Genomic DNA, 27,701 nt, shown 5'->3' on the forward strand with positions numbered 1-27,701 from the left:
TTGTGCCGACTTTTCATAGTGCATTTAATTCTAATGCTGGCCTTTTCTGAAAGTCTGATTTTTCTGCAGCATCAGTCAGAATAGTTAGTCACTAATGGTACATTGACATTCTAATGGGCTAACATCCATAAGATAAATTGATTATGACTACTTTGGGGAGCCATGTCTGGTGGTTTAAGTACAGGATTGGGAGCGCACAAAGCTGGGTTCTATTCCTATGTTTGTGAGCATACCTACCTCGAGTACATTTTGAGTCCTAATTTGTTTGTTTATAAAGTACTTTGGAATCCTCATATAAATGAATCAGTCACTGAACATAATAGACGTGAAGTAAAATCTTGTAAAAGATTGCTACAAGTATGACTAGTTCCAATTTAACTGAAAATGAAGAGCTCTGCATTTCCTCACTGTTTATTTACCAGAAATAGCTTTATCTAGGCATTCATCTCCCAGTAGGGGACCATTATCACATGACTCTTCTCTTCCTCTAGCCTTATCTCTTAATTAACTAATCCCTAATGCTCTTTATTTTTTAAATAAGCATGTGATCTGTCCTCATTTTACATTGACTCAGTTAAGGGCAATGATTTTTTTTAAAAAATCTAGTAAAAATTTAGTAGAGTGTTGCTGGAATGCCTTTCTTTACTCCATCCTTGTAAATTGTCTTTAACAATTGCAGTTCTTCTGGGGAGCCTAATATAGCCTTCCTATGTTACTTGCTAAGCCGTACGCACACAGAGAAGGGACTATTTGTTCAGTATTATCAGGTGTCCAGGGCAGTGTAATGCACGAAGGCTAATCTTATAAATTGTATTAAGGTTACTTAGGAACTGTTTGCTTTGAGGAAGCAGTTTCTATTTTCCTCACTCGAACGCTTTATCAAATAAATGTTCCATGTCTGGTCAAATAAATGTAATTGATAAAATAGCCTCCTTTGCTGTGTAAACTATGTTTTAACAAAAAATAGCTGTTACTTAAATGGTTAAAATTTAAAACCTTAAGCCAGTTTTCAAACCTGGATGCCTGAAGTTAGGCTCCAGGAAGGTACCTTAAAACAAAGTGATCTGATTTGTATTCGTTTTGGGCATGCCCACCTCCTACTGAAGCCAATGTGAACTGTAGGTGCTTCAACACCATAAAACCTTTTTGGAAATCGGGCCTAACTTCAGTCACTCAGGTTTGAAATCTTTATCCTTATTATGTAATTTAAAATAATAAAGTGGGGTGTTTTTTAATGCAATGGCTTTCCGGGTCAGATTTTTTTTTTTAAAAAAATGTTAAGTTGAATCGTAAAACCCACTTGAATTGATTTGCAGAGATCCTGAGGACCTGCAGCTCCCAACAACTTCAGCTGAAGTTGTGCTTTTCATCACTTTTGAAAATCAGGCCCTGGAAAATTATATTGCTCTTGAGGTCATTGGGAGCTGCTGGGTGCCTGGACTTTTTAAAGTCAGGCCATTTACTTAGGTGCCTGAATATAGACTAAAGAGCCTAACTTAGGGATTTTATGCTTGAAAGTCTTGACCCGAACTCCTTTTTTGAATTCTCTATGGAGCAGTATATACATTAAGCATTCAGTCTTGCATACACAAAACTCCCAGTGATGTCAGTGGAGAGTCTTATGAGCACAAGGAACTCAAGAAGAGGTCCTAAATGAGTCCAGTGCATTGTGTTACCAGTAAGAACTGGGAGAGTTGGGGGAGTGTCTACACCTCCTTAACCTATCCAGAAGCTCAAGATGTGAAGCATATGGTTTTTCCTCAAAGTATTGTTCACAGGAGGGAAGGTTTCCAATTATGAAAACCTATAAAATAGGGCATTTATATACAAACTGAAGACCTAAATTTAGAACCCGAAAGATCAGCTATCATGCAAATTAAGGAAAAACTGTATTCAAATGTATATATTTAACATTTTCATTTAACAAGTATTTTTCTTGTAATATATTTTAATATCTAAATTTACATTTGTAAGCAGCATATATATAGATCTATAGAACAGCATTTACAATATCACAGATTCTCTGGTTTCTGACTGAGATTGGACAAATAAATATATTACAGGTTATATAATACAAATCAATCATCATACAATCCAGTAATAATCATAAGATATTACAGAGACCTTCCTTAAGTGGGAAACTTTCCTATTCAATGTTAGCGTATTTAGTATTTGATTTTATTTATGAGCCCAGTTTCAGTAACCAATAAAGCCTACCCTCTCTGTGTCCTGACGCAGATCTGTCTCCTACAATGTGTCTGTCCATCTAACACAATGAGGCTACTGCTCTTGGGATCAGCTTTGTGATGCTGGTGGAAGAAGCAGAAGTGGATATGAAAGAGAACACAAAGAACCCTCACAAAGGGAGAGGTCAGAATCCTTGTCATGAAATTCTTCATCTAGGTCATCTTTTGCAAAGTTTTCTTACTGACAGATCTGGACATAAGAAACACCAATCAACAGCTTGTCCTTTGCCATGGACCAGCTGAGATGAGCACCAGGTCATGTGGATTTCTAACTGAGAAGAAGGCAGTTTAACTTTGTGCTATGCACAATTTTCCTCAGCAAAGCATGAATGGTAGCAAGTGGAGTTTAGCAAATGGACTTATCTGTTGATGCCCTCATGCTATTTCTATTTTGTGGTGTAAAAAGCTAGTTTGATTTTTCTCACAATTGCTTTATATCCACCTTGAGGAGGTGGAAAGGTACAATAAGAAAAAACCCAACATGCAAATGACCTGTAATGTCCTGGACACCGAAATGTAGAATATGGTGTGACATACAGAACATCCATAACTGGCAAGTTATTAACTGATTCCATCCATCAAAAGAGGAGCTGTCCACTAGTTAAAATAAAAGTTACAGTAGCTGTGTCTCTGGAATACTGCTGGGGAGAACCATTTAGAAAACATACAATTCATTAGAAAATATAGCTATTTAGCTGAACACTGATTAGGCAGCTGTAGACAAAGCATCTGAAGACCAGCAATCAACTAGATTGGTAAAATGTGGTTGAGAGAAAATACCCTCAATTAGACAAGAGTAAAACTTTTGCAGAGGGAAGTTTAAAAAGCTCAGTGCCTGACCATTGCGGATGCTTAATTCTTTAGAACTGTACCTATACTACTAACAATGTAGGTTAGGCTAGGTTTTGCCCTCTACAGTTTGTCTCTTTGCCTGGGCTTGTCCGGCAGCTGTGCAAACAAATACCCCAGATATCCCTTTTCAAGAGCCCGTACACAGCAAATTCATTCTATGTTTTATTCCAGCTTCTTAGAGCCTTGATGTTTCTCTGGCTACCACCATATTTTGAGTGATATACAATGTGTTCCAAGTGCATCTAAAAGTAAATCTCTGACAAAGAATTAATAGAATGACACCCTAAATTTTCTCCTTGTAGCACCTTTTATCATGTGGTAAGTGATAAAGGAAATCAAAGGACCATAATCTGGCAAACTAATCTTCTCAGAGATTAGATTAGTCTAATTTTTTCCAGTGGTCTAAGGATAGGTTTAATGCATTTTTCTACTTAAGGACAAATGGAATGGATTTGTAAATAATTTGGAAAGCTCCTCTAATGCTTTAAGTGTTAATTTCCAAGGTGCCATTTTTTGTTATGAGTTGGTTGCCAGGAATTCTCTGGAGAAAGAGCTTAGGTTTCATATTTTTTTAAACATATGTACAGAATAACCATAACTGGCATATGATTGCTTGATTTCACCCTTTAGTTTAAATATAGTTTAAATTACTTTAAATATAAAATTCAATATAATATCTTCCATACCCCTTCAGGATATATGGCTGAAAAACATCCTGAGAAACAGTAAGTATAAGCCGTATCTTAGTTATTATCACGTTAGTTGCACTGTTCTATTTAATTACGATTTTTACACAGTGCATAAATTCTCAGTACAATTGTCTTTTATTCTGTTCATCTTGTGGTGAACATGAAAGAAAATACCATCTCTTAGCATATTAACAAACATCATATTATATGAGAGATTTGTGATAATACCAGGTAATCTAAAAGTTATATACATTTCTGAAAAACTTTCCTTCAGGTTTATTTTTAAAGATTTTACTCCACAAAATACCAACCTGTTTGCCTTTTAACTTTAAACATTAAAGTATGTTGCTCAAATAAATGTGTAAACGTGAGTAAAAAACAATTAAGTTTTCAAATGCCCTTTTTACATTACCAAAAAAAAAAAATATATGGAAAGGATCACAAAGTGATGTCAGCCAATTTAAAAAAAAAAATCTTTTGAAGTCTAACTATCATGCAGATATGTGTAGACCCAACTGTCCCGAACAAGTGAGCATGGAGCCTTAAAGCCCTAATTCTGGTCATTTCCCATAGAAGTTATGGAGACCATTACACTCACTATGAACATAGGTAAATATATTATCCCAAAGTGCACTATATAGCATACCCCACATATAAAAAAGTATGTAGAAATGTATACTTGTGATGGTTTATACATTTTTCTAAAGTACGTATTCACAATTCTCAGTTTTTTCATTTTTCTTTGATAAAGTCCACCTCCGTCGAGAAGCTCAACTGACTGTTGAGATGGCTGGAGTCTTTCCACCTTCCTCGCCTTCAGCCGCTTCAGCACCTGCATCCACTTGATTGAACTTACCAATCTTTTTCAAACTTTCTAATGCAGATTTGAAAGTGTCTGTCAGGCTCTGCTCCAGCAGCCACCCCTCGCTTTCACATTCGGGATCCTCAGGATTGGCGATGCTTTCCAGAGCGGTTTGCAAAAGACGCAAACCAACCATCACAGACACCTGCGTAGAATGCATTGGAAAAGGGCAATGAAATGCAGTAAACCCCTTCTACACATGCGCACAGCTGAATAGCTTCACCCTCTAGCACCACAGAAGTAATACTCAACCTGTAAGTTGACTCTTGAGCCCTGCTGGTGGTATATGAGCCTCTGCAGGTCTGAGCAGCGCTCCATTTTCTCTACCTGCATCTCAGGTGATTGCAGTGCAGTGCCAGGCACAGGAATGCTCTCTGACAGGCTCAAAAAGGCTGTGCAACCCAGAGCAGTGGTATGAGATTCCCCCAAGATTAAATGAGTTGCCTGAACTCTCCCTTCTTTTGAGTAGCTAGGAGGAAGAAGAAAGTGGAGAGATTCCCTTGCCCCCAAAGGGTCAGAAGCGGGAGGCAGGATGGCATAGCAAGGAGTGGGAGGAGGAGTAAAGACCCCAAGGAGCAAGGCAAGAGAATGGGGCAGTAGAAAGGAGAAATTATGTTGCCTGGAATGAGGGAGGAACCACAAAATAACCACCAGGTGATGTGCTCTCATCCATGATTTCTGATATTTGGCTCACGGATGGTGGTGACATGGAATCTTGCTGAGGGAGTACCCACAAAGTCAAGAAGTAGGTATTACAACATGTCAGACTGCTGCCCAATGGTGATTTTTTGTGTGCCTCTGACTCAGCTTGTTGTAAAAGTGACTCTCCATCTCATCAGATGCTGCTGCTCTGTGGAGTATAACCTTTCCAAAGGCATTTGAATGGCAAGTCCCATGTCTCTGCACTCGACCTTAATAAAACTTTGAGCAACATCAGCTTTAGTACCTTCAGTCTATTTTAACTAAACATAAACTCATTTTCATGCTGACTTATTGTCTTTGGCACATATCTTAATATGATCAAGGAGATTGTCCTGAACAAAAACCTGGTCATGAGGTCCAGGACCCTAGTGAGTTTAGTGTGTGGACCATCAGCTAATTCATTTGTAGTTCTGTTTTCTTTTTATATTTAAAAAGATAAAGGCAACACAAGAAGCAACACCAGTGTATTTGTCACTGTTTAAATCTGAAAAAAAAATTATTTGGGTAAAATATTTACTAGTTCCAGAAACCTCCATCATATATTTTCTATGGTGTTAGGGTGGTTTAACACCACTGACACTCACGGAGGAACCCAGTAGGCCTCAACTCTGACTTCGGAGAATAAGATGCCGTATGGGAACCTTTTGTTTTTAAGAGTTCTTCTGTCTCCTAACGCTGTTCTGAACTGCTCAGCTCCCTGCTGTGCTGTATTTATGGAGAAGACTGAGCTGACTGAGAGACACTAGTGAGAGGAAGGAAGCACTGCCTCTAGAAGAGCCAACTTTATGCAGCATAATAGAAGAGCAGGTAGGCTAAAAACAGGAAGAGAGCGCAATAGGGTTAATTCAGAAACAAGGTCTAGTCCACTTATTAATAATCTCGTGGCATTTGTTCGATAAGAGTAGAGTGTTAGCCCCGTTATCCTGCCGAAATTCCAACCGTAGTAACTGCACTGTCTTCCTAAATTCCCCTGCCGTTTCAACCCCGTACAGTATTCCACCTCACTTTTCTTATCCTAAACAGTTGTGTTGTGTTACTATAGGCTGTTAACACATTAAATCCTAATGGCCATGTTTCATTGAAGTGATTGCTCTCTGTGTACAGCACAGTTGTGACTTAATTGATAGTGGTAAGGTACTTTGAGATTTTTATGATGAAAGGAGTCATTAATGTGTAAATATTAGTATTCATTAAGAGACACTTTAACTAGGGATAGGGGCAAGTTGCAAAACTTCAATCCAAATTTATATGATGGGAGTGATGCAGATCTGTGATTTGGTTCAGCCTCTTAGGATCAGTTGCAAAGTTCAGATCCAGATTTTGGACAACAATAAAGATTGGGGTGCCAAGATCTGGAGTGTCGGTAAGACTACGTCTGATTTTAACCATCCCTAACATCAGGTTTCAGAGTAACAGCCGTGTTAGTCTGTATTCGCAAAAAGAAAAGGAGTACTTGTGGCACCTTAGAGACTAACCAATTTATTTGAGCATGAGCTTTCGTGAGCTACAGCTTACTTCATCGGATGAAGTGAGCTGTAGCTCACGAAAGCTCATGCTCAAATAAATTGGTTAGTCTCTAAGGTGCCACAAGTACTCCTTTCCTAACATCAGGGTTATGGTTGAACACTGTCTCCAGATCCCTAGTTAAATAAGACTACTTTTGGTTACCCCTCAATTCCACCCTACAAATGCTGCAGGCAATTTTGTCTTTTCTTACTCAAGAACAGAAAGGGGGAAAAAAAATCTAACACAGACTTCCCTAGCTACTCCACATATCTCCCCAAGGGCAGCTGGAAAGAAAGTTGGCTATGTACTATCAAGTGGTTCAGCCCCTTAGGATCAGTTGCAAAGTTCAGATCCTCTTTAGAATGGGACCATACAACAAAAAAAGACGCATGTCATTGTCCGCTACAAATGCTTCCAGAACCTGCTCCTGGAAAGCACTGAGTATTTTCTCATGAATTCACAAAATAAAAACTTTAGCAACTGACACCATTTTATACCAAGATTAAAGTGAACGTTAATTTTCACAAATAACTCTTAGACGTTAACTGATTTCTGTCAATCTTGAGGTCAATCCTTCCAATTTTGGACCCAATCCTGCCACCCTTACTCATGAAATTAGTGCCATTGCCATCAATGATTTACTGCTGTGAGTAAAGGTTTACAAGAGTGGACCCAAAATGTAGTCTTCATATAACTGTACAGCAAGTAATTTTCACTGTGCTACTCCATTGCTCATGAGCAGAAGTTCTTTTATGGCTGGCTCATAAGCGTTCCCACCATTTTATAGTGCATGTAGTTCTCAACTGCTCTGAATTGTTTTTATATGGTTTTGGCAGCTAGTGTAGCTGAAACAGTTTCAGACAAGGTTCCTTATTACATCCCACAATTTAAGATTCCCTTTTCTAACAAGGTCTCACTTTGTGGTTTTAAAACTCTGGTAATAAAATTCTGAGCCCCAAAACACACCTCTGATATGGGACTGAGAGTGACTTACTAAAGAGCAATGCAATGCGCATCTCCTCCAGTGGCTCAGCCCACCTTTTCCACCACAGTTCCAGCTTCTGACTGTCTCGGGAGCTGGTGGTTAATGGTTGAAAAGTGAACTTGTATGTCCTGTAGGAGAGCACAGATCAATCATCTGTTTCTTGTTAAACTGAACTGTTTGGTAAATTATCTACCATACAGAAGTTTTTGTATAGCACCCATTAATATTGTATCAAGGTGCTGAACAGAACGGTTAGTTCTTCAAGTGTGTCTGCATATTCCCACTTATGGGCTCTGTGTCGCCATGTGGTGCCTTGTGTTAGAACCTTCTTTTAGCAACATCAGCTAGAACACTCTTGCACTCCCCACTCCTCTCTTCAGTGTCACTCGTGCTCTAAAAGGAGGCATGTTTCCCTGGTTCCAAGGTCGTCTTCCTCATCTCCTGTTACGAAGAAGAGGCCAGAAGGTGTCATTTGCCTGTTCGCAAAACATCCTATCCTTCCTCCCCCTACTACGCCTACGAGGTCCCCACAAAGCTGGATCTCCATACATCTTTCTGGATCCATTGTTATCCCCAGTACATTCTATCTCCGATCCAGAACAGGATCCTTACCAGGAGGAAAACGGGAAGAACGCAGAGATCTTTGGGTCATTTTGTATCACTCTTTGGTCTGCCTCCTGTAGGCATGTTCTCCCTACTCTAGCTGTTGGGGAGACTGGCAGTCCTGAGGCCAGTGGTCTTATTCAGGGCCAGCTCAGGAATTTTCAGTTACCCTCCACATGGATGGAGAGGTAATGTTTCATCTGTAAAGGATCCAGCAGTCCAGAAATCCTGGGATCTGACTCTTCCAGATCTGTTGACATTAGACAGTGATCCCTGAAATGCTATCTGAGGAAGACGAGGTGTAACCCTTCTGTTTAAACAAGAATATTTGGAAATGGACTAGGAACCTGGTTTATCACCTCTTCTCCTTCCAAAGATGCTACACAGTTCCATGATTTGGCAGATTTTATGAGGTCCACTTTAAATCTTTCTGCAATGCCTGTGGAATAAACTTCTCACCTGGTGTTTGATATTCTTGGTGCTACTTTGATACAGAATATCCCTACCAATTTTGGATGGTTTGCTAAAGCTGGCTAAATCTGTGTGCACCATGCCTGCTCCTTGTCAAAATGTTTCTAAGAAAGATCACAGGTTTGTATCAGATGCCCTTTGAAGGGTTTTCCTGCTTTCATAAGCACCCTAATTCACTGGTGGTGGCTGCTGCCAGAAACAGGAAAAATCTGGACAACCACACTCCCCTCCAGCTGGCAAGGAAGGGAAAAGATTGATCGGTTGGGGTGAAAGGTGGTCTTTTCATTGACGGTGAATTCTCAGGTGGTCATGGCTTGCTACCAATTCCACTGATGGCAGAAGCTCACATTGTTTTTACAAGACTTACCTGACAACAGAAGAAGGTTGGAAATGTAGCCAAGCATTCTGTGGGGGTCTTTTTTGATGCTTCAGACTCTGCTGCCAGGGCATAGGTGTCTGCTGTAACCATGAGGAGGCATGCTTAGTTTTTTTTCATCCTCTCTAACTCTAGATACTAAGCGTAAGCTGGAGGAACTCTCCTTTGAAAACGGAGGATCTTTTCAGTGATGAAAAGACAAAAGGCCTGCTGGAAAAAACTAAAGGACATGAGACAGACGGCCCAGCTTCTAGGTAGATTCCCTCTGTTATGAGGAGGCCTTCTACTCCTTTCTGGTACTAGCGACAGTACTCCCCAGTCTTCGTCTTACTTTTCATCCACTCAGAGATGTCAACAATACCAGCAGCCTTCCGCCTTCCAGAGTCAACATGGAAAAAGGTCTTTGAAGCCAAAGTTTAAATCTAAACAACCTGCTTCTTCATTAGAGTCTTTGTGGCAGAACAACAAGTGTCATTTTTGATGAGATGATCAGGAGTCAAGAAGCAGCAAATCAGGACCAACCAACCCCTTTCTCTGGAGACAGACTAGCTCTGCATTATCAATACATCAAGGCAAGTTACATAGGATTTATGGATACTAGAATTGTAGCTCTCCCCAGAAATGGCCTCTCCCCAATTCACCCTACCCTTCACTCTTCAGGGACCCCTCTCATGGGACTGTTGTTCTTGCAGAATTAGATAAGTTGCTACGGATAGGAACAGTTGAGGAGGTCCCCAAATGCCGGAGGAGTTGGGGCTTTTACTGCTGTTACATCATTTCTCCGCACCAGAAAGTATCAGACAAAATCTCTAGACCTAAGGGACCTGAATAAGTACATTTGGAAGTTTTGGTTCCATAGTACCTTTGCTGTCAGTCATGGATTGGTTTGCGACTCTGGATTTAAAGGATGCATATTTTCGTAAATCGATTTGTCACAATCATCGAAAGTACCTTCAATTTGTGCTGGATGAATGCCATTTTCAGTACAGGGTGCTCTCATTTGGTCTCTCCACATCACCTGAGTTTTTACAAAGTGCCTGTCTCTGGCAGTGATTCACCTGAGAAATCAGGGTATTTTTGTTTACGTCTGTTTGGACAATTGTCTACTGAAGGCCAGTGTGCGCAAAGACCAATCTCTTTTCAGACCTCCAGGCTTCTTCTCAACTGTGCAAAGTCAATTCCTGTCCTACACAAAGGATTCTCTTTGTAGGGTCCATACTAGACTCTGTGGGAGGGAGAGCCTTCCTAGCAGAGGTCAGATTTCTCAAGATGAGCCATATCTATTAAAAATTCAACAGTGTCTCACTCAGAGTAAAATTCTTTTGGGGTCTCCGGGGGTCTGATGGCAGCCACTAATTATGTGACTCTATTTGCATGTCTGAGAATCAGACCTATGCAGCACTGGATGTCTCAGGTCTACAGACCAAGCTTTCATGTCGCACTATGCCCCAGAATGTCAGTCTCCCTAGAATAGTGGTCAGTCAGAGTGAATGTGCTCAGAGGTTCAATCCCCCGGATCCATCTCGGATGGTAACTTCAGCTGTGTCAAATAAGGATTGGGGGGATGCATTTGACAGTTCGAGGGCACTCATATTGGGAGAGAGCCGTGCACATAAACAACTTGGAATCGAGATCTGTTCATCTGGCCTGTCAGGTTATTCCTTCCTCACCTACAGGGGAGGGTTGTACAGGTGGTGACAGACAATATATTGGCAAGGTATTACATCAACAAGCAGGGGCTGCTCATTCTGTTCTCCTGTGTGCAGAGTAGGTCTCTGGAATTGGTGTATCAGTCACTATGGCTATCTTGTGGCCCTAAATTAGCTTGGAAAAACCAATGTAGTCACAGATCATCTCAGCAGAGACAGCTCTCAGATGCATGAATGGTCCCTAAAGGATCAGTTGGTTCAGACTATATTCCCCAGCTGGGGTTGACCAGAGGTGGACCTATTTGCAACGAGGTCCCACAAAGTGTCATCTCTTCTGTTCCAGAATGGACAGGGACAGTCTATCCCTGTCAGATGCTTTCCTTCTGTACTGGGGAAAGGGTTTGATATTTGCTCCCCCCCCCACCCCTTCAATTGATGCAGTTAGTGAGAAACCAACATCAGGGCAGGGCAAGGATGATTCTCATGTCCCTGTCTTGGACATGTCAACAATAGTTTACTGATCTTCTGAAATGGTCTGGCAGAGTCTTTATGAATCTTCTGTTTCCAAGCTACTGTCTCAGCAGGAGAGCAAGATCTTTCACCCGGACCCACAGTCTCTTCACCTGATGGTGGGTGGTCAGACCTTGACTCTGCTCTTGAGCAGTCATGTTCTTTGTGCAGGACATACTAATTAACTCTAGAAAATTATCTACTAGAAGCTGTTTCTGCTTAAAGTGGATCAAATTTCAGGCCTGGATGATGGGAAAACCTGATTCCCATGTATCTGCTTCTATTCTTTATGTCCTGGAATTCTGAATGTATTTAAAATCTCAAGGGTTATCTAACACAGCATTAAAAGTTCACTGGGCATTCATCTCAGAGTATCACATTTTAGTTAATGGTAGATTGCTGTTTGTTGATTGTTTGGTCAAAAAGTTTATCAACTTTGTGTTCCCCTCTTAGAGAGGAGCCTGTCCCTTTTTGAGATCTCAATTTGGTGTTGGCCATGCTGATGAAATCACCCTTTGAACCCTTGGCTGAATGTTCTGCCTATTAATCTATCAAAACAGTTTTCATTATTGCTATTATGGTGGACAGGAGAGGGAGTGAATTGAATGTCCTAATGGCTGATCCGCCTTTCACTTCTTTTCATAAGGTCCAGGTAGTTCTCAGATCTGATCCTGGGTGCTTTCCTGAGATGGTGTCTGATTTCAACATCCGACACTTAATTTGCCATTTTCCCTTAAACTGCATTCCAATCGGAGGAATCTGTCCTACACAGTTTAGATGCCAGAAGGGCCCTTTTTTACTACTAAGATAGAACTAAAAGTTTTTGTAAATCATCTAGATTGTTTGTCTTATGCTAAACACCATGTGGGTTATACAGTTCCTTCACAGATCGATCATGTGTTATTGACTATTACTAGCAAAAGTTCCTGCATCTACTTCGATTCCACTGCATTCCACTAGAGCTGTGGCGACTTCCTTCACTTCTCTTAGGTAGATGCCAGTTGCTGAAATTTGCAGAGCTGCAAGAGGGACTGTGATGCACATTTTCACTAAACACTATGCTTTGGACTTGGCCTCTAGGATGGATGCTGGATTTGGCAAGGCAATGCTTCAGTCTATTGAATTAGGATCCTGTTCCCACCTCCAAGTTAGTTTCAAGTACTGCTTATCAGTCTGTCCCATAGGTGGGACTATGCAGAGCCACTGGAAGAAATTAAAGTTACTTATTTGTAACTGGAGTTCATCGAGGGCTCTGCATATTCACACTTCTCTCACTCTTCCCCTCTCTGTCGGAGTCTTTGTTGTTGGGTGTCTCTAGCTTTGTGGTGGAAAGTGGCGAGTGCACTCCACTCCCTATATAGCCTCAGAATGTTGGTGATGCAGAGGGGAGGGGAAGGAGATGCGAGACCCTTCTAGCAGTGTCACCAAGTATACGGTTTTACCGCAAGGTGACACACACAGTGCCCGTAATTGTGATTATGCAGAGCCCTCTCAACGTACTCCAATTACAAGAAACCTACCTTCATATCTCCATGCCAATGAAATGTTCATGTTATCGGCAAAATCAATGTAACTGGAGTAGAGTCTCAACTTCAAAAATACCCTTTTTGGTGCCTCACTGGTATGCATTTCAGCTGTAGATCTTTGGCTAATTACAGTCCATCAGAGAAGTAGTGATAGTTGTGGTCTGAAAGCTTCATTGGTTTCATTGATTGTCCATTGCCAAGAGGAGATCAGTAAACATTTGTGATAAATATTAGTTTTATTAGCACCTTTGAATAGTGAAGCATTGTTGACTTGCTGCAGGATCTTGGGGGGATGCCTAAAGCCATCCCTTGACTGGTTTTCGTGTTCTTCCCTTTTTTAAAGTTCTGAGTTGTTAATCACTGACTCTTTCATCTGGTCAACATACATGTGAGATTGCTTGGTGAGGAGGTGGGGATGGTCTTGGCTGCAATGCCATCAGTATAATGACAACATTTAGCTTTAAATCTTCTTTAACGCCAACGGTGTGGGGTCTCTTCTTTCTCGCAGCGGTTGACTGAGCTAGAAGGCATACTCAGCTGGCTGAGGATCAATTCAGATGAGATAGGTATGCTGGTGGGCAGGGGAAGTGTCACATGGATCTCATGGTGGGCTAATGGTGACTGCTTGTTCTACTGAAGGAGTCAGCTCAACTTTAGTCAATGGGGTCATTTTAGACCTCTGGCTTACCCCTAGCTCTTTTATCAATTTATTGGGATAACAGACCTCCTTTCACTGCCATAGATGTCCCTTCAATGATCCATGCCTATGTTACCTACCTTTTAGACTTCTGGAACATGTTGCATATATGGCTACCTTTAAAAGTCACTAGGAGGCTTCATCAAGTGTTGAATGCAGTTGCATGTTTGCTTTTCAGGCTGAGTCATTCAGAGCACATCCTGCGTGTTTCAAAGTCTCCATTTGCCTCCTACTTGCTTCAGGGTCCAATTCTAAGTGTTGGGTTTACTCTTACACCACTCATGAGACCTACCTAAGAACCCACCTCTCACTCTGAGCCATTGTGACAGCTGAGATCCATGTATATCTGTTTTATACAATGTTTTCTGAGAGTCTTAGCTACCAGTTGAGCCTCCTCTGCTGGTAATCTTCAGTTTGCATTCCCTGGACAGTCCTTAGGTCTGGAAATTGCTCTCTGGACTGGTTAAAACAGGTAGGAAAAGTCACCAGAGTTTGCATTAGTTGACCTTCAGAGGTAAAGCCCATCTGTTTACCTGGGATTTATCCTGAAGCAGATTAGCCAGAAGGTGGTTTGAACTTTTTTTGTTACATTGAAGACGGTCAGTTATGTAGAGTCTAAATGTTCCCAGAGGATATGGCGTGTCACATATTTTTATAAACAAACAAAGGAGCTTTAATACTTAACAATTTATTCACTGTTTGCTTCTAATGTTTCCCATAGAAGCTTGAAATGAAATGGTCTTTACAGTACTTGCTAATGGTTCTAAAGACAGATGCAGTCAATGCCTCTTTGCTCTTTATTCCTCTCTCTGCGTACCAGTATCACTGATACAATCGGAGGGAATACACACAGCTCTGAAAACATGGCATGGTGCTTACTAGTTAGGTGCTGTTGCAGTGCAGCTAGTTTGAACTCTCACTGTTTCCAGATACAAAGCAAAATCGGGAAGCTATGGTGGTGTTTTTATTTGGCTTCTCAGCCACCCAGCGTAGATGAAAATAAAATGAGAGAAATGGCTTTTGTAAAGGGAACTCATGCCTCACCAATCTATTACAATTCTTTGAGGGTGTCAACAAACATGTGGACAATGATGATCCAGTTGATATAGTGTACTTGCACTTTCCAAAAGCCTTTGACAAGGTCCCTTCCCAACAGTTCTTAAGCAATCTAAACAGTCACAGGATAAGAGGGAAGGTCCCCTCATGGATCAGAAACTGGTTAAAAGACAGGAAATAAAGGGTAGGAATATATGATCCGTTTTCCCCATAGAAGAGAGGTAAATAGCAGAGTTCCCCAGGGATCTATACTGTGTGACATTCATAAATGATCTGGAAAAGGGGGTGAACAGTGAGATGGCAAGCTTTGCTGATGATAGAAACTTATTCAACATAGTTAAGTCCAAAGCTGACTGTGAAGAGTTACAAAGGGATCTCATTAAACTGGGTGATAAAATGGCAGATGACATTCAATGTTAAGTGCATATTGGAATGCATAAAGTAATGCATATTGGAAAACATAATCCCAATTATACATACAAAATGATGGGGTCTAAATTAGCTAAATTAACTAAAATAAAAAAGGGGGATCTTGGCGTCACCGTGGTTAATTCTCTGAAAACATTCTCTGCTGAATGTGCAGCAGCAGTCACAAAAGCTTTACAATGTTAGGAACCATTAGAAAAGGGATAGATAAGACAAAACCTATCCTAATGCCACTATATAAATCCATGGTATGCCCGCATCTTGAATACTGTTTGTAGTTCTGGTTGCTCCATCTCAAAAAAGATATAGTAGAATTGGGAAAGGTGCAGAGAAGGGCAATGAAAATGATTAGGGGTATAGAACAGCTTACATAAGAGGGGAGAATAAAGAGATTGGCACTGTTCAGTTTAGAAAAGAGACATCTAAGGGAGGGGGATATGAGAGGTCTATAAAATTATGAATAGTGTGGAGAAAGTGAATAGGGAAATGTTATTTACCCCTTCACATAACACAAGAACTAAGGGCACCCAATGAAGTTAATAGGCTGCATATTTTAAAAAAACAGACAAAAGTACTTCATATAACACGCAGCCAAACTGTGGAACTCATTGCTGTGGGATGTTGCAAAGGCCAAAACTGGTTCAGAAAAAAATAGATACATTCATGGAGGATAGGTCCATCAATGGTTATTAGCCAAGTTGGTCAGGGATGCTACCACATGCTTTGGGTATGCTGAATCCTCTGACTTGCCGGAAGCTGGGACTGGACGACAGAGGATGACTCACCCAATAATTGCCCTGATCTGTTGATTTCCTCTGAAGCATCTGGCATGGGCTACTGTCAGACAGGATACTGGGCTAGATGGACTGTTGGTCTGACCCAGCATGACTGTTCTTATTTAGAATTTGAAGGATAATTTCTGATTTCAGTTTGTAGGTAGGCTGAATTCTCACCTAAGCCAAGGGGTCAGTGTCCCTTTAGTAATATTACCCAGTATAGAATAGTCTTCTCCTTATTTAATACTGACATGAATCTAAAGAAAGAACTGTAATATTATTGTATAAATTGATGATTGATTGTTTCCTAGATTGACTTCTTTCAAGGACCCCATGTAATAGTAGCCTTCCCTTTGCTAAGCAAGGAGACGATCATAAATGTGATTCTTCATCTGGTTAGACAGGGACTGAGTTCTTCCATATCATCCTGTTCTTGGTAGCAGAGGGAGCTCAAGACCCAAATCTGGATCCCCTGCTCTGACACTACAATATCAGGCCAGCCACATATGAGGTGTCCCATCTTAAAACAATAAATATAGCTCAGTATTGCCATTGCTCATGGTTATATTATGAGTCTCACGCTTTTTGGTGTTTTTCAGGAGCCCCAGTTCCTGGCATTCTCTGATTGTATGAAAATCACACCTTTCACTGAAAAAATGAAAGAAAAAAATTCCACTCCTTATTCCTACAGAGAAAAGCTTGAAAATGTGACCTGGCTGCACCCTGAAGGTCTGGAAACTAAAAAGCAAATATTTTTTTTTTCATTTAATGATTTCTGTCGATTTCAATATTTCTGGGGCCTGATTCATGATTTAATTTACATTTGATTAGCATTACCATATGGTCTGCTCCTCCATCCTGTAATTCATTGCCTTTTTTCATATATATCAGTACAAATAAGAAATGTATTTCCATTCCCCTGTTTGTAATGTCTCTTGGTTTTGATTTTCCATAAAGATGCTGGCTGATTTCCCCCGATATTATATGTTTTTACAAGAAGCATCAATGTCAGCGATGGGTGGGGATTGTTCATTTTAAAAAACAAACAAACCCTGCATGTTCTGCTTTTCCTTTGGGTATGCAATGATTTTTAGAGGTGGGGAGGAAATTGAAGGTTTCAATTGTATTTGCCAATAAAAAGCAAATTTATCCTTTTAGAGAGGAAGTAAAATATATGCAGACAGCACACCACCACTTTATATTAGGGCTGTAATAAGTCTTTGATTTGTATTTATTTAAACTTAAAGTAACTCCGCATCAGAATGAAATATTTAAAATGGCTGCTCCCTACTGGCAGCAGCCATTTTAGGTATACTGCAAGGTATGCTTCCGCATATTTCCCAACCTGAACTGCACCCTTCCCTGCTGACCTGGCTCCCTCCTGCTATCCTGGCAGGCTCCGTACCCGTTCCCTCATACCAACTCCAGCCAGTTCCAGCCGATGCTCTGACTCCATGAACATTCAGTATTCGCTAACTACCATTGCCAGTTAGCTGGCATTCACCCAAATGCAGAAAACGTCTTCCTCGCACTGTACAGAATGTAGCTTAAAAACAAAACTCCACTACCAGGAATGGTGTCCAGTAATAATTGCAATGTGCTGTTTTTAGACAATAATACATACTATGATTTTTAGAAGCAGAATGGAAATGAATTCCTGTTCTACATTTAGCCAGTTCAACTAACCTATCGTCTGTGCTCAAGTAGTTTGATAGAATCAGTCAGGAGGCCTAAACAAAAATCCTGGATCTGAACACCACTGAACCTTGTTGTGTTTGGACTCTGAACCTGGCTCCAGATCCAAATGTTAGGGATGGCTTGATCTCTTCACTGAATTTTACTTTCACTTTCTGCTCCAAAATACACTAGCCATTTTGGGGTTTAATATTTTTGACTCTCAGTTGTCTGTGACTCTCTCTCTCTCTCTCTCTCTCTCTCATTATTTTGTATTGAAACAGAAATGAAATCTGGTACCTTTTTTCTTTCTGACTATTTGTCCATGATATCTCAGTACAACTCTGGGAAGAGGGGCTGGTTTTATAAATTAACCTGTTCCTCTGTTAGCTGACTAATTCTGATGCACAGCACAAAATATTGTAGGCCACAAAACAAGCATTAGCTATTGTTTTAGATTTGCCATCCATAGATTGGTGGATTATTTATTTTAAATAGCTATGTTAAATGAGAAGTACATTTTTCAATGGATAACAACACCGACTGTTTCTACAATCACCGTTCTAATCAAACAGACATAGATGGAGAAACTGCCATGTCAGCATGTTACCTCAAAAAGCCAGACAAAGAGGACAACACCACCCATGGAGCTCATCATGCTGCTGTAGTAGAGCAGAAGTGCCTCCCTGCAGCCGCGGTTCCACAGGTTGAGCTCCTCTGTTTGGTAGTCGTAGCTGTAGTGAGCTGAGTTGTTAGTGACTTGGTACTGGATGCAGGGTCTTGGGGAACTAGGATTGCAGCAACTGAAGGGAACTCCGTCAACCAAGTACCTTCCATCCACATTGCTTTTAATTCGACTATGAATGGACAAAGGGCAGAAGAAAGTGTAAATACATAGATAATATTCAGCTGAGTGAGAATTTGAATACATGAGAAAGGGGGAACCAAAGGCAAAATAGTTTCCCAAGTGTTTTATGATCATGCACTTTCTAAAGATCCTGTCTGTGTCCTCCATATATACACTCATGTACACTTACCATGAAAAGCCTGCACCTGCTTTTCCTCTCTGTAGACCTAGGCATCATCTTTGTTGAAATAGCAACGTTTCATCTCCAATAATATGGGAAATTAAACAATGTTAAAGACAGAGGTAAATTTCATGAGAGGTAATCGGAGAGGATTACTGCCATCCATGGCCATGGATAAAGATCTATCCCAGTCACTGGGGCTGTCGTACCCAGCACCACCACTAATCCATCATCTTTTCTTTGACAATAGCCAATATCAGGGTATAGTAATTAACTTTAGTGAAAGTCACCCAGGATTTAAAATAAGTGTGCTTTAGCAATGATATGTACAAGGGTGTTTGAAGTCTGTGCAGGAACTATTGACCTGTTGTACTCCATTTTCGAATTCAGCACTCAATAAAATAACCATTTCATCTAATTATTTGTGCCTCAGTGTGTCCAGCTAGATATTTATAAAGCACCCAATCACTGTAAATATCTGTGCCTCTTTCCACCAGAAATTGAGAAGGGCAAAAATTCTTTGATGGCTGGAGCTCCAGCAAATATCCCCAGCTTATCTAACACCTTTACATTTGGTGCCCATGTGAAACAGACTCTGACATGCGAAGTATGTAAAAACCTTTTGGGAAATTTTAAAACCCTGAAATCTCGTCCTCGATCACCTGTAACTGCCAGTGAAGGCTATATTTTCAAAGCTGTGCTCCATGAGGGTGACCGCAAAATGTGTGTGTGTGTGTCAACTGACAGCCAAATGGGTAGCAGCATGCACAAACGAATGGTTTTGTAGGTGCAAAGCTTTGAAACCATAGTCTAAATATCTCTGAATACCAAACCGAATCCAGTTCTGAATGTAGCATGCTTAGGTTCTGTTCTAACTCCCACTGACATGAACACCCAGAATCCCTTTCATTTCAGTAGATCATGAATCATGTTTAAAAAGAAAAATCAGATGCTGCAGGTGAAATCCTGGTGCCACTGAAATCAACAGGAGATTTGCCATTGACGTCAGTGAGGCCTGGATTTCACCCTAGATACACATCCTGTGACTATACTGAGTCCTCTGCAATACACACAATTCTGAATTGAAGATCAGAATTGGGCTAATAGACTCAACCAGATGGGAAGCTGAATTTTTTTTAAAAAATTCATTCTACTTCCCACCTTAGTGTTGGGCAAATCTACAAAAGGAAATTGCCAGGAATCTCATATTCCTGAGCAAGACCCTATTTTTTAAACACAATATAATCCTGTTTTCTCCCAGTGCTTTGCCCTTCTGTTGTTGATGGATTAAGTTACAGCTCACAAATCTTCAGATAATGCTGGCAGGGTGAACATCTCATTATGTTTTCAAGTAGTTATTTATATCTAAGGATGTTTTCCGCAACTCAAAGCGCTCCCACGTTAAGCAACAAATAAAAATGTATGTTATAATGTCTCAGATCAAAATGCTACAGAATAATAGTTGAGTGTGTCGTCAAGATTTTAAAAAGCAGCCAAAATGGCAAGCAAGCAAACAGATCACTCAGGGATTTGGCTTGGTGCATGTGAGAATATTTTTTTTTAAATCAATTCAGTCATTTACAGTTACATAAATTATTTTCAAGAATGCCTCAAGCCAGAAAGTTGTCTTTGTGCATCAGTAAAACATTATAAATTGATAACATTTTAATCAAAATTCGTAGGCCACTGTTCTTAAATATTTAACTTGGCAAAGATGTTGCTGGGTATTCACACTGACATCTTTTTTTAATAAAACAAGTTAATTTGTTTGCACTTTTTTTTTTTAAAGAGTGGAATTTATGTGCCTGAATTGATCTGGAGATTAAGACCTTCCTATACACTGACCTCCAAGCCATTAAGGTGTTTCTGGTCAATAATCCGTTCCACTTTCTATGAAATACAGAAGCCATATGAGGTCAACAGGAACTTAACAGCAGTGTGTCGTATACGTTCACCAAGATCTCAAGGACATATTTATTTTATAAAAGAAAAGCCGCAAACAACATTAAGGGCTGGTTGATTTTAGTTTTCATTCAGTCTGAAGTATCAGCAAAGTCTGAAGTAAATTAATAAAAGGAAAAAAACCCACTACACCATTATGGCTATTGCTGTGTCCTCATTTCAGATTCTTGGAGTGATCTCATGTAACTTTTACCAAAATTCAGTGGAGCTGTGACAGTTTACCCCAGTTCAAGGTTTGCCCCCTGTACCAGAGCTATAGCCATTGAAGTGCAGCACTGGGAACCCCAGAGAACTGTATTCTAATCCTGGCTCTGCCAGTGATTCACCAGGTATCCTTTGGCAAGTCACTTAACATCTGTTTCAGTTTCCATAACTGTAAGTAAGGATTATTCTTCCCAATTTATCCACCTTTCTCATAGGAATGGTGTGAAGGTAAACTCACTACTGTTTGTAAAAACAGTTTAAACACTTAGCTGAATGAAGTCTAAGAATTATTTAATCTTATTCTCTCCTCCAGTCATAAGGATTTATAGGCTTCATTTTCTGTGCATCAAGAAAATCTGAGTACCTTCACTCTGATATTCTCACTTTTGTTTTGTCAGATACAACATGATACTCGTAGGTTTTATATTTTAAAGAATTACAGATAATGTTGACTGTTATGTTCTGTTACCTATTTCGTGAAGAATACAGTAGATTTATTCTTTGTGTTCTCCCTTTAATTTCATATCATCTGAGGGTGGGGGCAATTTGTTCACATATTAAAGCACCCACACACAAAGCCGACTAGTTGTAAGTACTATACTAAAGGACAAGCACAGAACCCCAAAGGTCAGACAACAGTTAATAGCACAGCATGGTAGAGAGAGTATAATAAGCCCATTAAGGGAAGTAAAAATTAAAATGCTGAAGCGATAAACAACCTTGTAGTTTTGATTTAAAAAAAAAACTGAATTAATAGTAAAGGAAATAATATACTTCATCTGGCTTTCATAAAGATAAAGTAGTGATACAATGCCAGAGTCTAACAATTCCAACAGTTCTGCAAGACAAGGTCCTTTTTAACAGTAAGTCAGTGTTATTCAATGGAAATTCTCTTCAGAACAGGTAGAGTTTAATACTTTGTTATTCATGTACTCTATTTTTGGAGAAGGCAGGGAAATGCTCTATGCAACTGGGTTTATGACGTGGAAGAGCTAAAATATACATAGGCTTGGAAGTATTATATTTTTATCAATAAAATGTCAGTAAACATTGATTTCACTATACACACACCCACTGATGAAGGAATATTTCCATCTATAATAATCAAAATGTACAAATAAGAAATGCTGCCTGAGACCCATGTTAGAGTTTGATTTAAGGATATTTATTTTGTATATTTTGACATGTGATGTTGACAACTTTTTGAATCAACATCTGTCATTAAATAATTATTGTCTGACACCCCCACATAATTTTCTGCAACTGTGAAAATTTAACTTTTTAAAAATGTTTAAACTCACTATTTTGTGCAACTGTGAAAATTTAAAACCAATAAAAATGCTTAACAATAAACAATCAATATCAAAAAGATAAATAAAAAGTGAGTTCTTCCAAGCCTAAATATACAAAAGGAAAGCCTGTTGAACGGCAAATAAAAAGGTAGATGTTTTTTATATGGTCCTTTAATATTTAAGGCTACATAGAAGAGGATAATAGCTCAGAATACTACATTTTTATGCCTCAGATAATGTGGGGTGAACTTGTCAGGAGATAGTCATCTGTTTGAGACCTTGGAATACTGGTCTCCTGATTTAAAGTATAAATGGAGAGAAAACCCATCCTAACCAAAAGTAATATAACAACTCTGAACTTCCATCTCTGTTTCAATGTAGATTTTTTAGTGTGAGATGGATCAAATAATTCTATAATATAAAATCACATTAAACAACTTACTCTTTCACTTCTTTGGAGCCAAAATCCAGATATCTGTTGCTGATCCACTGAATCTCAAACCAGTCTCTGAAACCATTGTTTCCACAGCATCTGAACTCAATTTGGAGCATGTCAATTGTCTTCTTCATGAAGCATCTTCCTGGGGTATCAGTGTCCCTATAGAACTTCATGCCATTTTTTAGCCCATATGCTAATGTCGTCTCCAGAGAGCCCCTCATGAGAAAGCAAATCAGAGCAATGAAAAAAATTAAGAAGTTAAAAAAGAAACATAACACCAGGTAAGGTTTCAGCAAAGGCTTCCACTTTGCAAATTTAGTTGGATCTAGAGAATCATAGCAAATTTTGCCAGCAAGAGCGTTGAAGGCGCAGGATAATATACCCATCAATATCAAAGAATTGGGCACAAAATGGCTTTCAGAATTGTCCATCACTTCACTTCGCTTCCGGAGCTCAATTTTGAGGAACAATCCCATGCTAAAAACAATGATTCCTGCAAACACTGAAAACCAGTTCATGAGCCATAGTCCCTGAGCTAGTTTTACCCTTTTCTTCTGGTTGAATTTGACTTTTAGTAGTGCCATCTTTGTAATACTGGATATTGAAAGATTCCACGGTATTGCTCCTTTTCTTGACTATGAGCAAATTTAGAAAGAACTATTCAGGCCTTTAAAAAGGCTCTGCATGGCATACTTTTAAGTGAGCCATTTTTCAGTCCTTCCATGTTGAGTTCCGTAACCTAGGACCCAAGCAAGCAAATAACAGACGTTTCAAATTAACAATTGCACGTTAATAGAGATAATTTGCAAATAGCACCTACACCTATTTCTGGTGGTGACTTCCAAGCAAAAGAGAAACAGTCTCAAAATTTCAAACAAGTTGATCTGGATCTACAAGACGTCATTCTAATACCTTTAATCAGTTTGATCCAATTTAGAGAAATCTCTGCTAACAGATGAGCAGTGGAAATAATCCCCTCATTTTACTATTTAGTGGATTTGTGCCTTCATATGATAGGTTACATTGTACTAGAATGTCAAAGCCTGGAGATATAAAGAGATGCTTGTTACCAGATGAATATAGGTCCAAGATAAAAAGCTGTGTCAACAAAGAAAAGTATTTTGTTTATGACAGTCTGAGTTACTTGTACCTACAGCTAGAAACATCATTCTAGTACATAGGCTTCTCTGTTCACCCTGGACGGCTTACATGTTTTGTTTTGGGAGCAGTTAAGAGCATCATTTTCAGTAACCTAAAAATTTAAGCTTGTGCAAGCCCGGAAAGAAAGTAGACTATAACTAGCCCTGACAAGATAGAAAAAAGAACCATCACATACACTCACTAAATAAATCATAGCCTAAAATCCAGAAACATTTGTTTGAGTCACGAGCAGTTTATTGGCTAATCATGATGGGTCAAGGTGTAGGAGAAAGATTTGTCAAGAAGGCATGAAAAATAATTGCCTTCAGTGGAGTTACACCAGCGATGAATTTGGCCAGATGATTAAGAAGGGAATCTCTGCTTCATCATCACTAGTTAATACATAAGAGATACTATTTTAGTCCTTGAGACTCTCTACAGAACATTTTAAGACATACATAATGGAATTCCGTGAGTCTCACCCATTTTCATTTAGTGGATGAATTGTTAATACAGAGATTGAACAGAAAGGGAGGTGGCTCACAACAAGACATGCTTACATAACATCCTTGTGGCAACTCCAGCACTCACTTACACCGAACAGCAGCATTAGGAATGTATGTATGTAGATTTAACTGCCTTTTATGCTATAAATAGACTTGGCAGAATTCAATTTTTATAATTTCAATGCATTTTAAGCATTTTTATATTTTTATTAATTTAAATTTTCACTTGTGGGAAATTATGGGGCATTAGACAAGGAGGGTTAGACAAAAATTATTTAATGACAGACATTGAGGTTAAAAAAGTTAAAGGATTATAACTGTTAAAACACAAATTGCCAACATCACATCAAAATATATTAAATAAAGAGTCTTCAATTAAACCCGAATAAGTTCTCCAGCAACATTTTTCTTACTTTCCCTATCTGTAAATTTCAATGACTATTTATAGAAATACTGTACTTTTTCATCAGTTTGTGTGTGTATGGTAAAATCCATGTTTACCAATAAAAGCTAATACTTCCTAGCCTAGCTAATAAGGGTTTAATTCTTTTCAAAAAGAGTTAATAATAGAGTCTCCTTTTCCTCTCAGTTTCATTTCCCTCTCCATCTATTCTCATCATCTGGCTCAGAAACAAAAAAAGAAGAGAGACTAATTTGGAAACCTCTGCAATAAAGAAAAGTGGACTAAGCAAACTGGAAAGACACATGTAAAAATAATAGAAAGGAGAGTGCTCAGGTGTTAACGCAATGTATTAGTCCAGGGATACTCCGCTCTCAGGGGTTCAAGAGCCAGATTAGCTATCAGCATTACCCAAAAGAGCCACAGTAGTGTGAATTCATTGTTTCATTTACTATAGTACTATGTAGTCATATTTAAACAGTATGACAGGGGAAATGTTATATATTATTCTCACAGCAAAATGACTGACCAAGTATTATTTTATCAACGACGGTTGGTTAATAACATAGAAAAAGCATCCTGATTGGTTAATATTTAAGGCACACAGGGTTTTAATATCATGTGCTTCAGAGAGCTGCAGGAGACACATTAAAAAGCCACTTGCAGTTCAAGCCTCTCAGGCTGAGTATCACTGTATTACAGCCTAGAAGAACCACACTAAGGGTATGTCTACACTACGAAATTAGGTCGAATTTATAGAAGTCGGTTTTTTAGAAATCGGTTTTATATATTCGAGTGTGTGTGTCCCCACAGAAAATGCTCTAAGTGCATTAAGTGCATTAACTCGGTGGAGTGCTTCCACAGTACCGAGGCAAGCGTCGACTTCCGGAGTGTTGCACTGTGGGTAGCTATCCCACAGTTCCCGCAGTCTCCGCTGCCCATTGGAATTCTGGGTTGAGATCCCAATGCCTGATGGGGCTAAAACATTGTCGCGGGTGGTTCTGGGTACATATCGTCAGGCCCCCGTTCCCTCCCTCCCTCAGTGAAAGCAAGGGCAGACAATCGTTTCACGCCTTTTTTCCTGAGTTACCTGTGCAGACGCCATACCACGGCAAGCATGGAGCCCGCTCAGGTAACCATCACCGTATGTCTCCTGGGTGCTGGCAGACACGGTACTGCATTGCTACACAGCAGCAGCAACCCTTTGCCTTGTGGCAGCAGACAGTACAGTACGACTGGTAGCCATCATCGTCATGTCCGAGGTGCTCCTGGCCACGTCGGCTGGGAGCGCCTGGGCAGACATGGGCGCAGGGACTAAATTTGGAGTGACTTGACCAGGTCATTCTTTTTAGTCCTGCAGTCAGTCCTATTGAACCATCTTATGGTGAGCAGGCAGGCGATAAGGATTGCTAGCAGTCCTATTGCATCATCTTCTGCCGGGCAGGCAAGAGATGAGGATGGCTAGCAGTCCTACTGCACCGTCCTCTGCCGAGCAGCCATGAGGTGTGGATGGCATGCAGTCCTTCTGCACCATCTGCTGCCAGCCAAAGGTGTAAAAGATAGATGGAGTGGATCAAAACAAGAAATAGACCAGATTTGTTTTGTGCTCATTTGCTTCCTCCCCCCCCCCCCCCCCATCGAGGGGACTCATTCCTCTAGGTCACACTGCAGTCACTCACAGAGAAGGTGCAGCGAGGTAAATCTAGCCATGTATCAATCAGAGGCCAGACCAACCTGCTTGTTCCAATAAGAACAATTACTTAGATGCACCATTTCTTATTGGAACCCTCCGTGAAGTCCTGCCTGAAATACTCATTGATGTAAAGCCACCCCCCTTTGTTGAGTTTAATTCCCTGTAAGCCAACCCTGTAAGCCATGTCATCAGTCGCCCTTCCCTCCATCAGAGCAACGGCAGACAATCGTTCCGCGCCTTTTTTCTGTGCGGACGCCATAGCAAGGCAAGCTTGGAGGCCGCTCAGCTCACTTTGGCAGTTAGGAGCACATTAAACACCACACGCATTATCCAGCAGTATATGCAGCACCAGAACCTGGCAGAGCGATACCGGGTGAGGAGGCGAGGTCAGCGCGGTCACGTGAGTGATCAGGACATGGACACAGATTTCTCTGAAAGCATGGGCCCTGCCAATGCATGCATCATGGTGCTAATGGGGCAGGTTCGTGCTGTGGAACGCCGATTCTGGGCTCGGGAAACAAGCACAGACTGGTGGGACCGCATAGTGTTGCAGGTCTGGGACGATTCCCAGTGGCTGCGAAACTTTCGCATGCATAAGGGCACTTTTATGGAACTTTGTGACTTGCTTTCCCCTGCCCTGAAGCGCATGAATACCAAGATGAGAGCAGCCCTCACAGTTGAGAAGCGAGTGGCGATAGCCCTGTGGAAGCTTGCAATGCCAGACAGCTACTGGTCAGTTGGGAATCAATTTGGAGTGGGCAAATCTACTGTGGGGGCTGCTGTGATGCAAGTAGCCCACGCAATCAAAGATCTGCTGATATCAAGGGTAGTGACCTTGGGAAATCTGCAGGTCATAGTGGATGGCTTTGCTGCAATGGGATTCCCTAACTGTGGTGGGGCCATAGACAGAACCCATATCCCTATCTTGGCACCGGAGCACCAAGCCGGCGAGTACATAAACTGCAAGGGGTACTTTTCAATAGTGATGCAAGCTCTGGCGGATCACAAGGGACGTTTCACCAACAGCAACGTGGGATGGCCGGGAAAGGTACATGACGCTCGCATCTTCAGGAACTCTGGTCTGTTTCAAAAGCTGCAGGAAGGGACTTTATTCCCAGACCAGAAAATAACTGTTGGGGATGTTGAAATGCCTATAGTTATCCTTGGGGACCCAGCCTACCCCTTAACGCCATGGCTCATGAAGCCGTACACAGGCAGCAGGGACAGTAGTCAGGAGCTGTTCAACTACAGGCTGAGCAAGTGCAGAATGGTGGTAGAATGTGCATTTGGACGTTTAAAGGCGCGCTGGCACAGTTTACTGACTCGCTTAGACCTCAGCGAAACCAATATTATTACTGTAATTACTGCTTGCTGTGTGCTCCACAATATCTGTGAGAGTAAGGGGGAGACGTTTATGGCGGGGTGGGAGGT

General features: G+C 40.5%; 2 protein-coding genes across 9 annotated transcripts in view; one reads left to right on the plus strand and one right to left on the minus strand.

Annotated features, from left to right (window-relative positions):
• Positions 1-19,052, plus strand: part of UBR2 (ubiquitin protein ligase E3 component n-recognin 2) — a 124,688-nt gene extending 105,636 nt beyond the window's left edge. Inside the window, exons 48-50 of one of the 8 annotated variants that reach the window (XR_006289863.1) lie at positions 2,239-6,158; positions 13,486-13,543; positions 16,532-19,052. The gene's annotated coding sequence lies outside the window, so the exon portion shown is untranslated. The remainder of the gene's footprint in view (positions 1-2,238; positions 6,159-13,485; positions 13,544-16,531) is intronic. The other 7 variants (XR_005224883.2, XR_006289864.1, XR_006289865.1 and 4 more) reach the window with 7 other exon arrangements.
• On the minus strand, positions 1,931-25,096 carry PRPH2 (peripherin 2). Its single transcript, XM_007058030.3, has 3 exons — positions 22,535-25,096; positions 18,217-18,463; positions 1,931-4,794 (listed from the first exon to the last, which is right to left on the minus strand). The coding sequence occupies exons 1-3, from the start codon at positions 23,113-23,115 to the stop codon at positions 4,558-4,560; spliced, it is 1,065 nt and encodes a 354-aa protein (XP_007058092.1). The 5' UTR covers positions 23,116-25,096; the 3' UTR covers positions 1,931-4,557.
• Between the last annotated feature and the right edge of the window lie 2,605 nt (positions 25,097-27,701).

This window comes from Chelonia mydas, chromosome 3, assembly GCF_015237465.2.
Source record: "Chelonia mydas isolate rCheMyd1 chromosome 3, rCheMyd1.pri.v2, whole genome shotgun sequence".
In the NCBI taxonomy this organism is placed as follows: domain Eukaryota; kingdom Metazoa; phylum Chordata; order Testudines; family Cheloniidae; genus Chelonia; species Chelonia mydas.

Coding starts and splice junctions, on each gene's coding strand:
- PRPH2 (XM_007058030.3), bottom strand. CDS start 23,115: ATGGCACTACTAAAAGTCAAATTCAACCAGAAGAAAAGGGTAAAACTA. Junction 18,464..22,534: donor GGCTCCAAAGAAGTGAAAGA/GTAAGTTGTTTA, acceptor GTCCATTCATAG/TCGAATTAAAAGCAATGTGG. Junction 4,795..18,216: donor TCTTTGTCTGGCTTTTTGAG/GTAACATGCTGA, acceptor CATTCTACGCAG/GTGTCTGTGATGGTTGGTTT.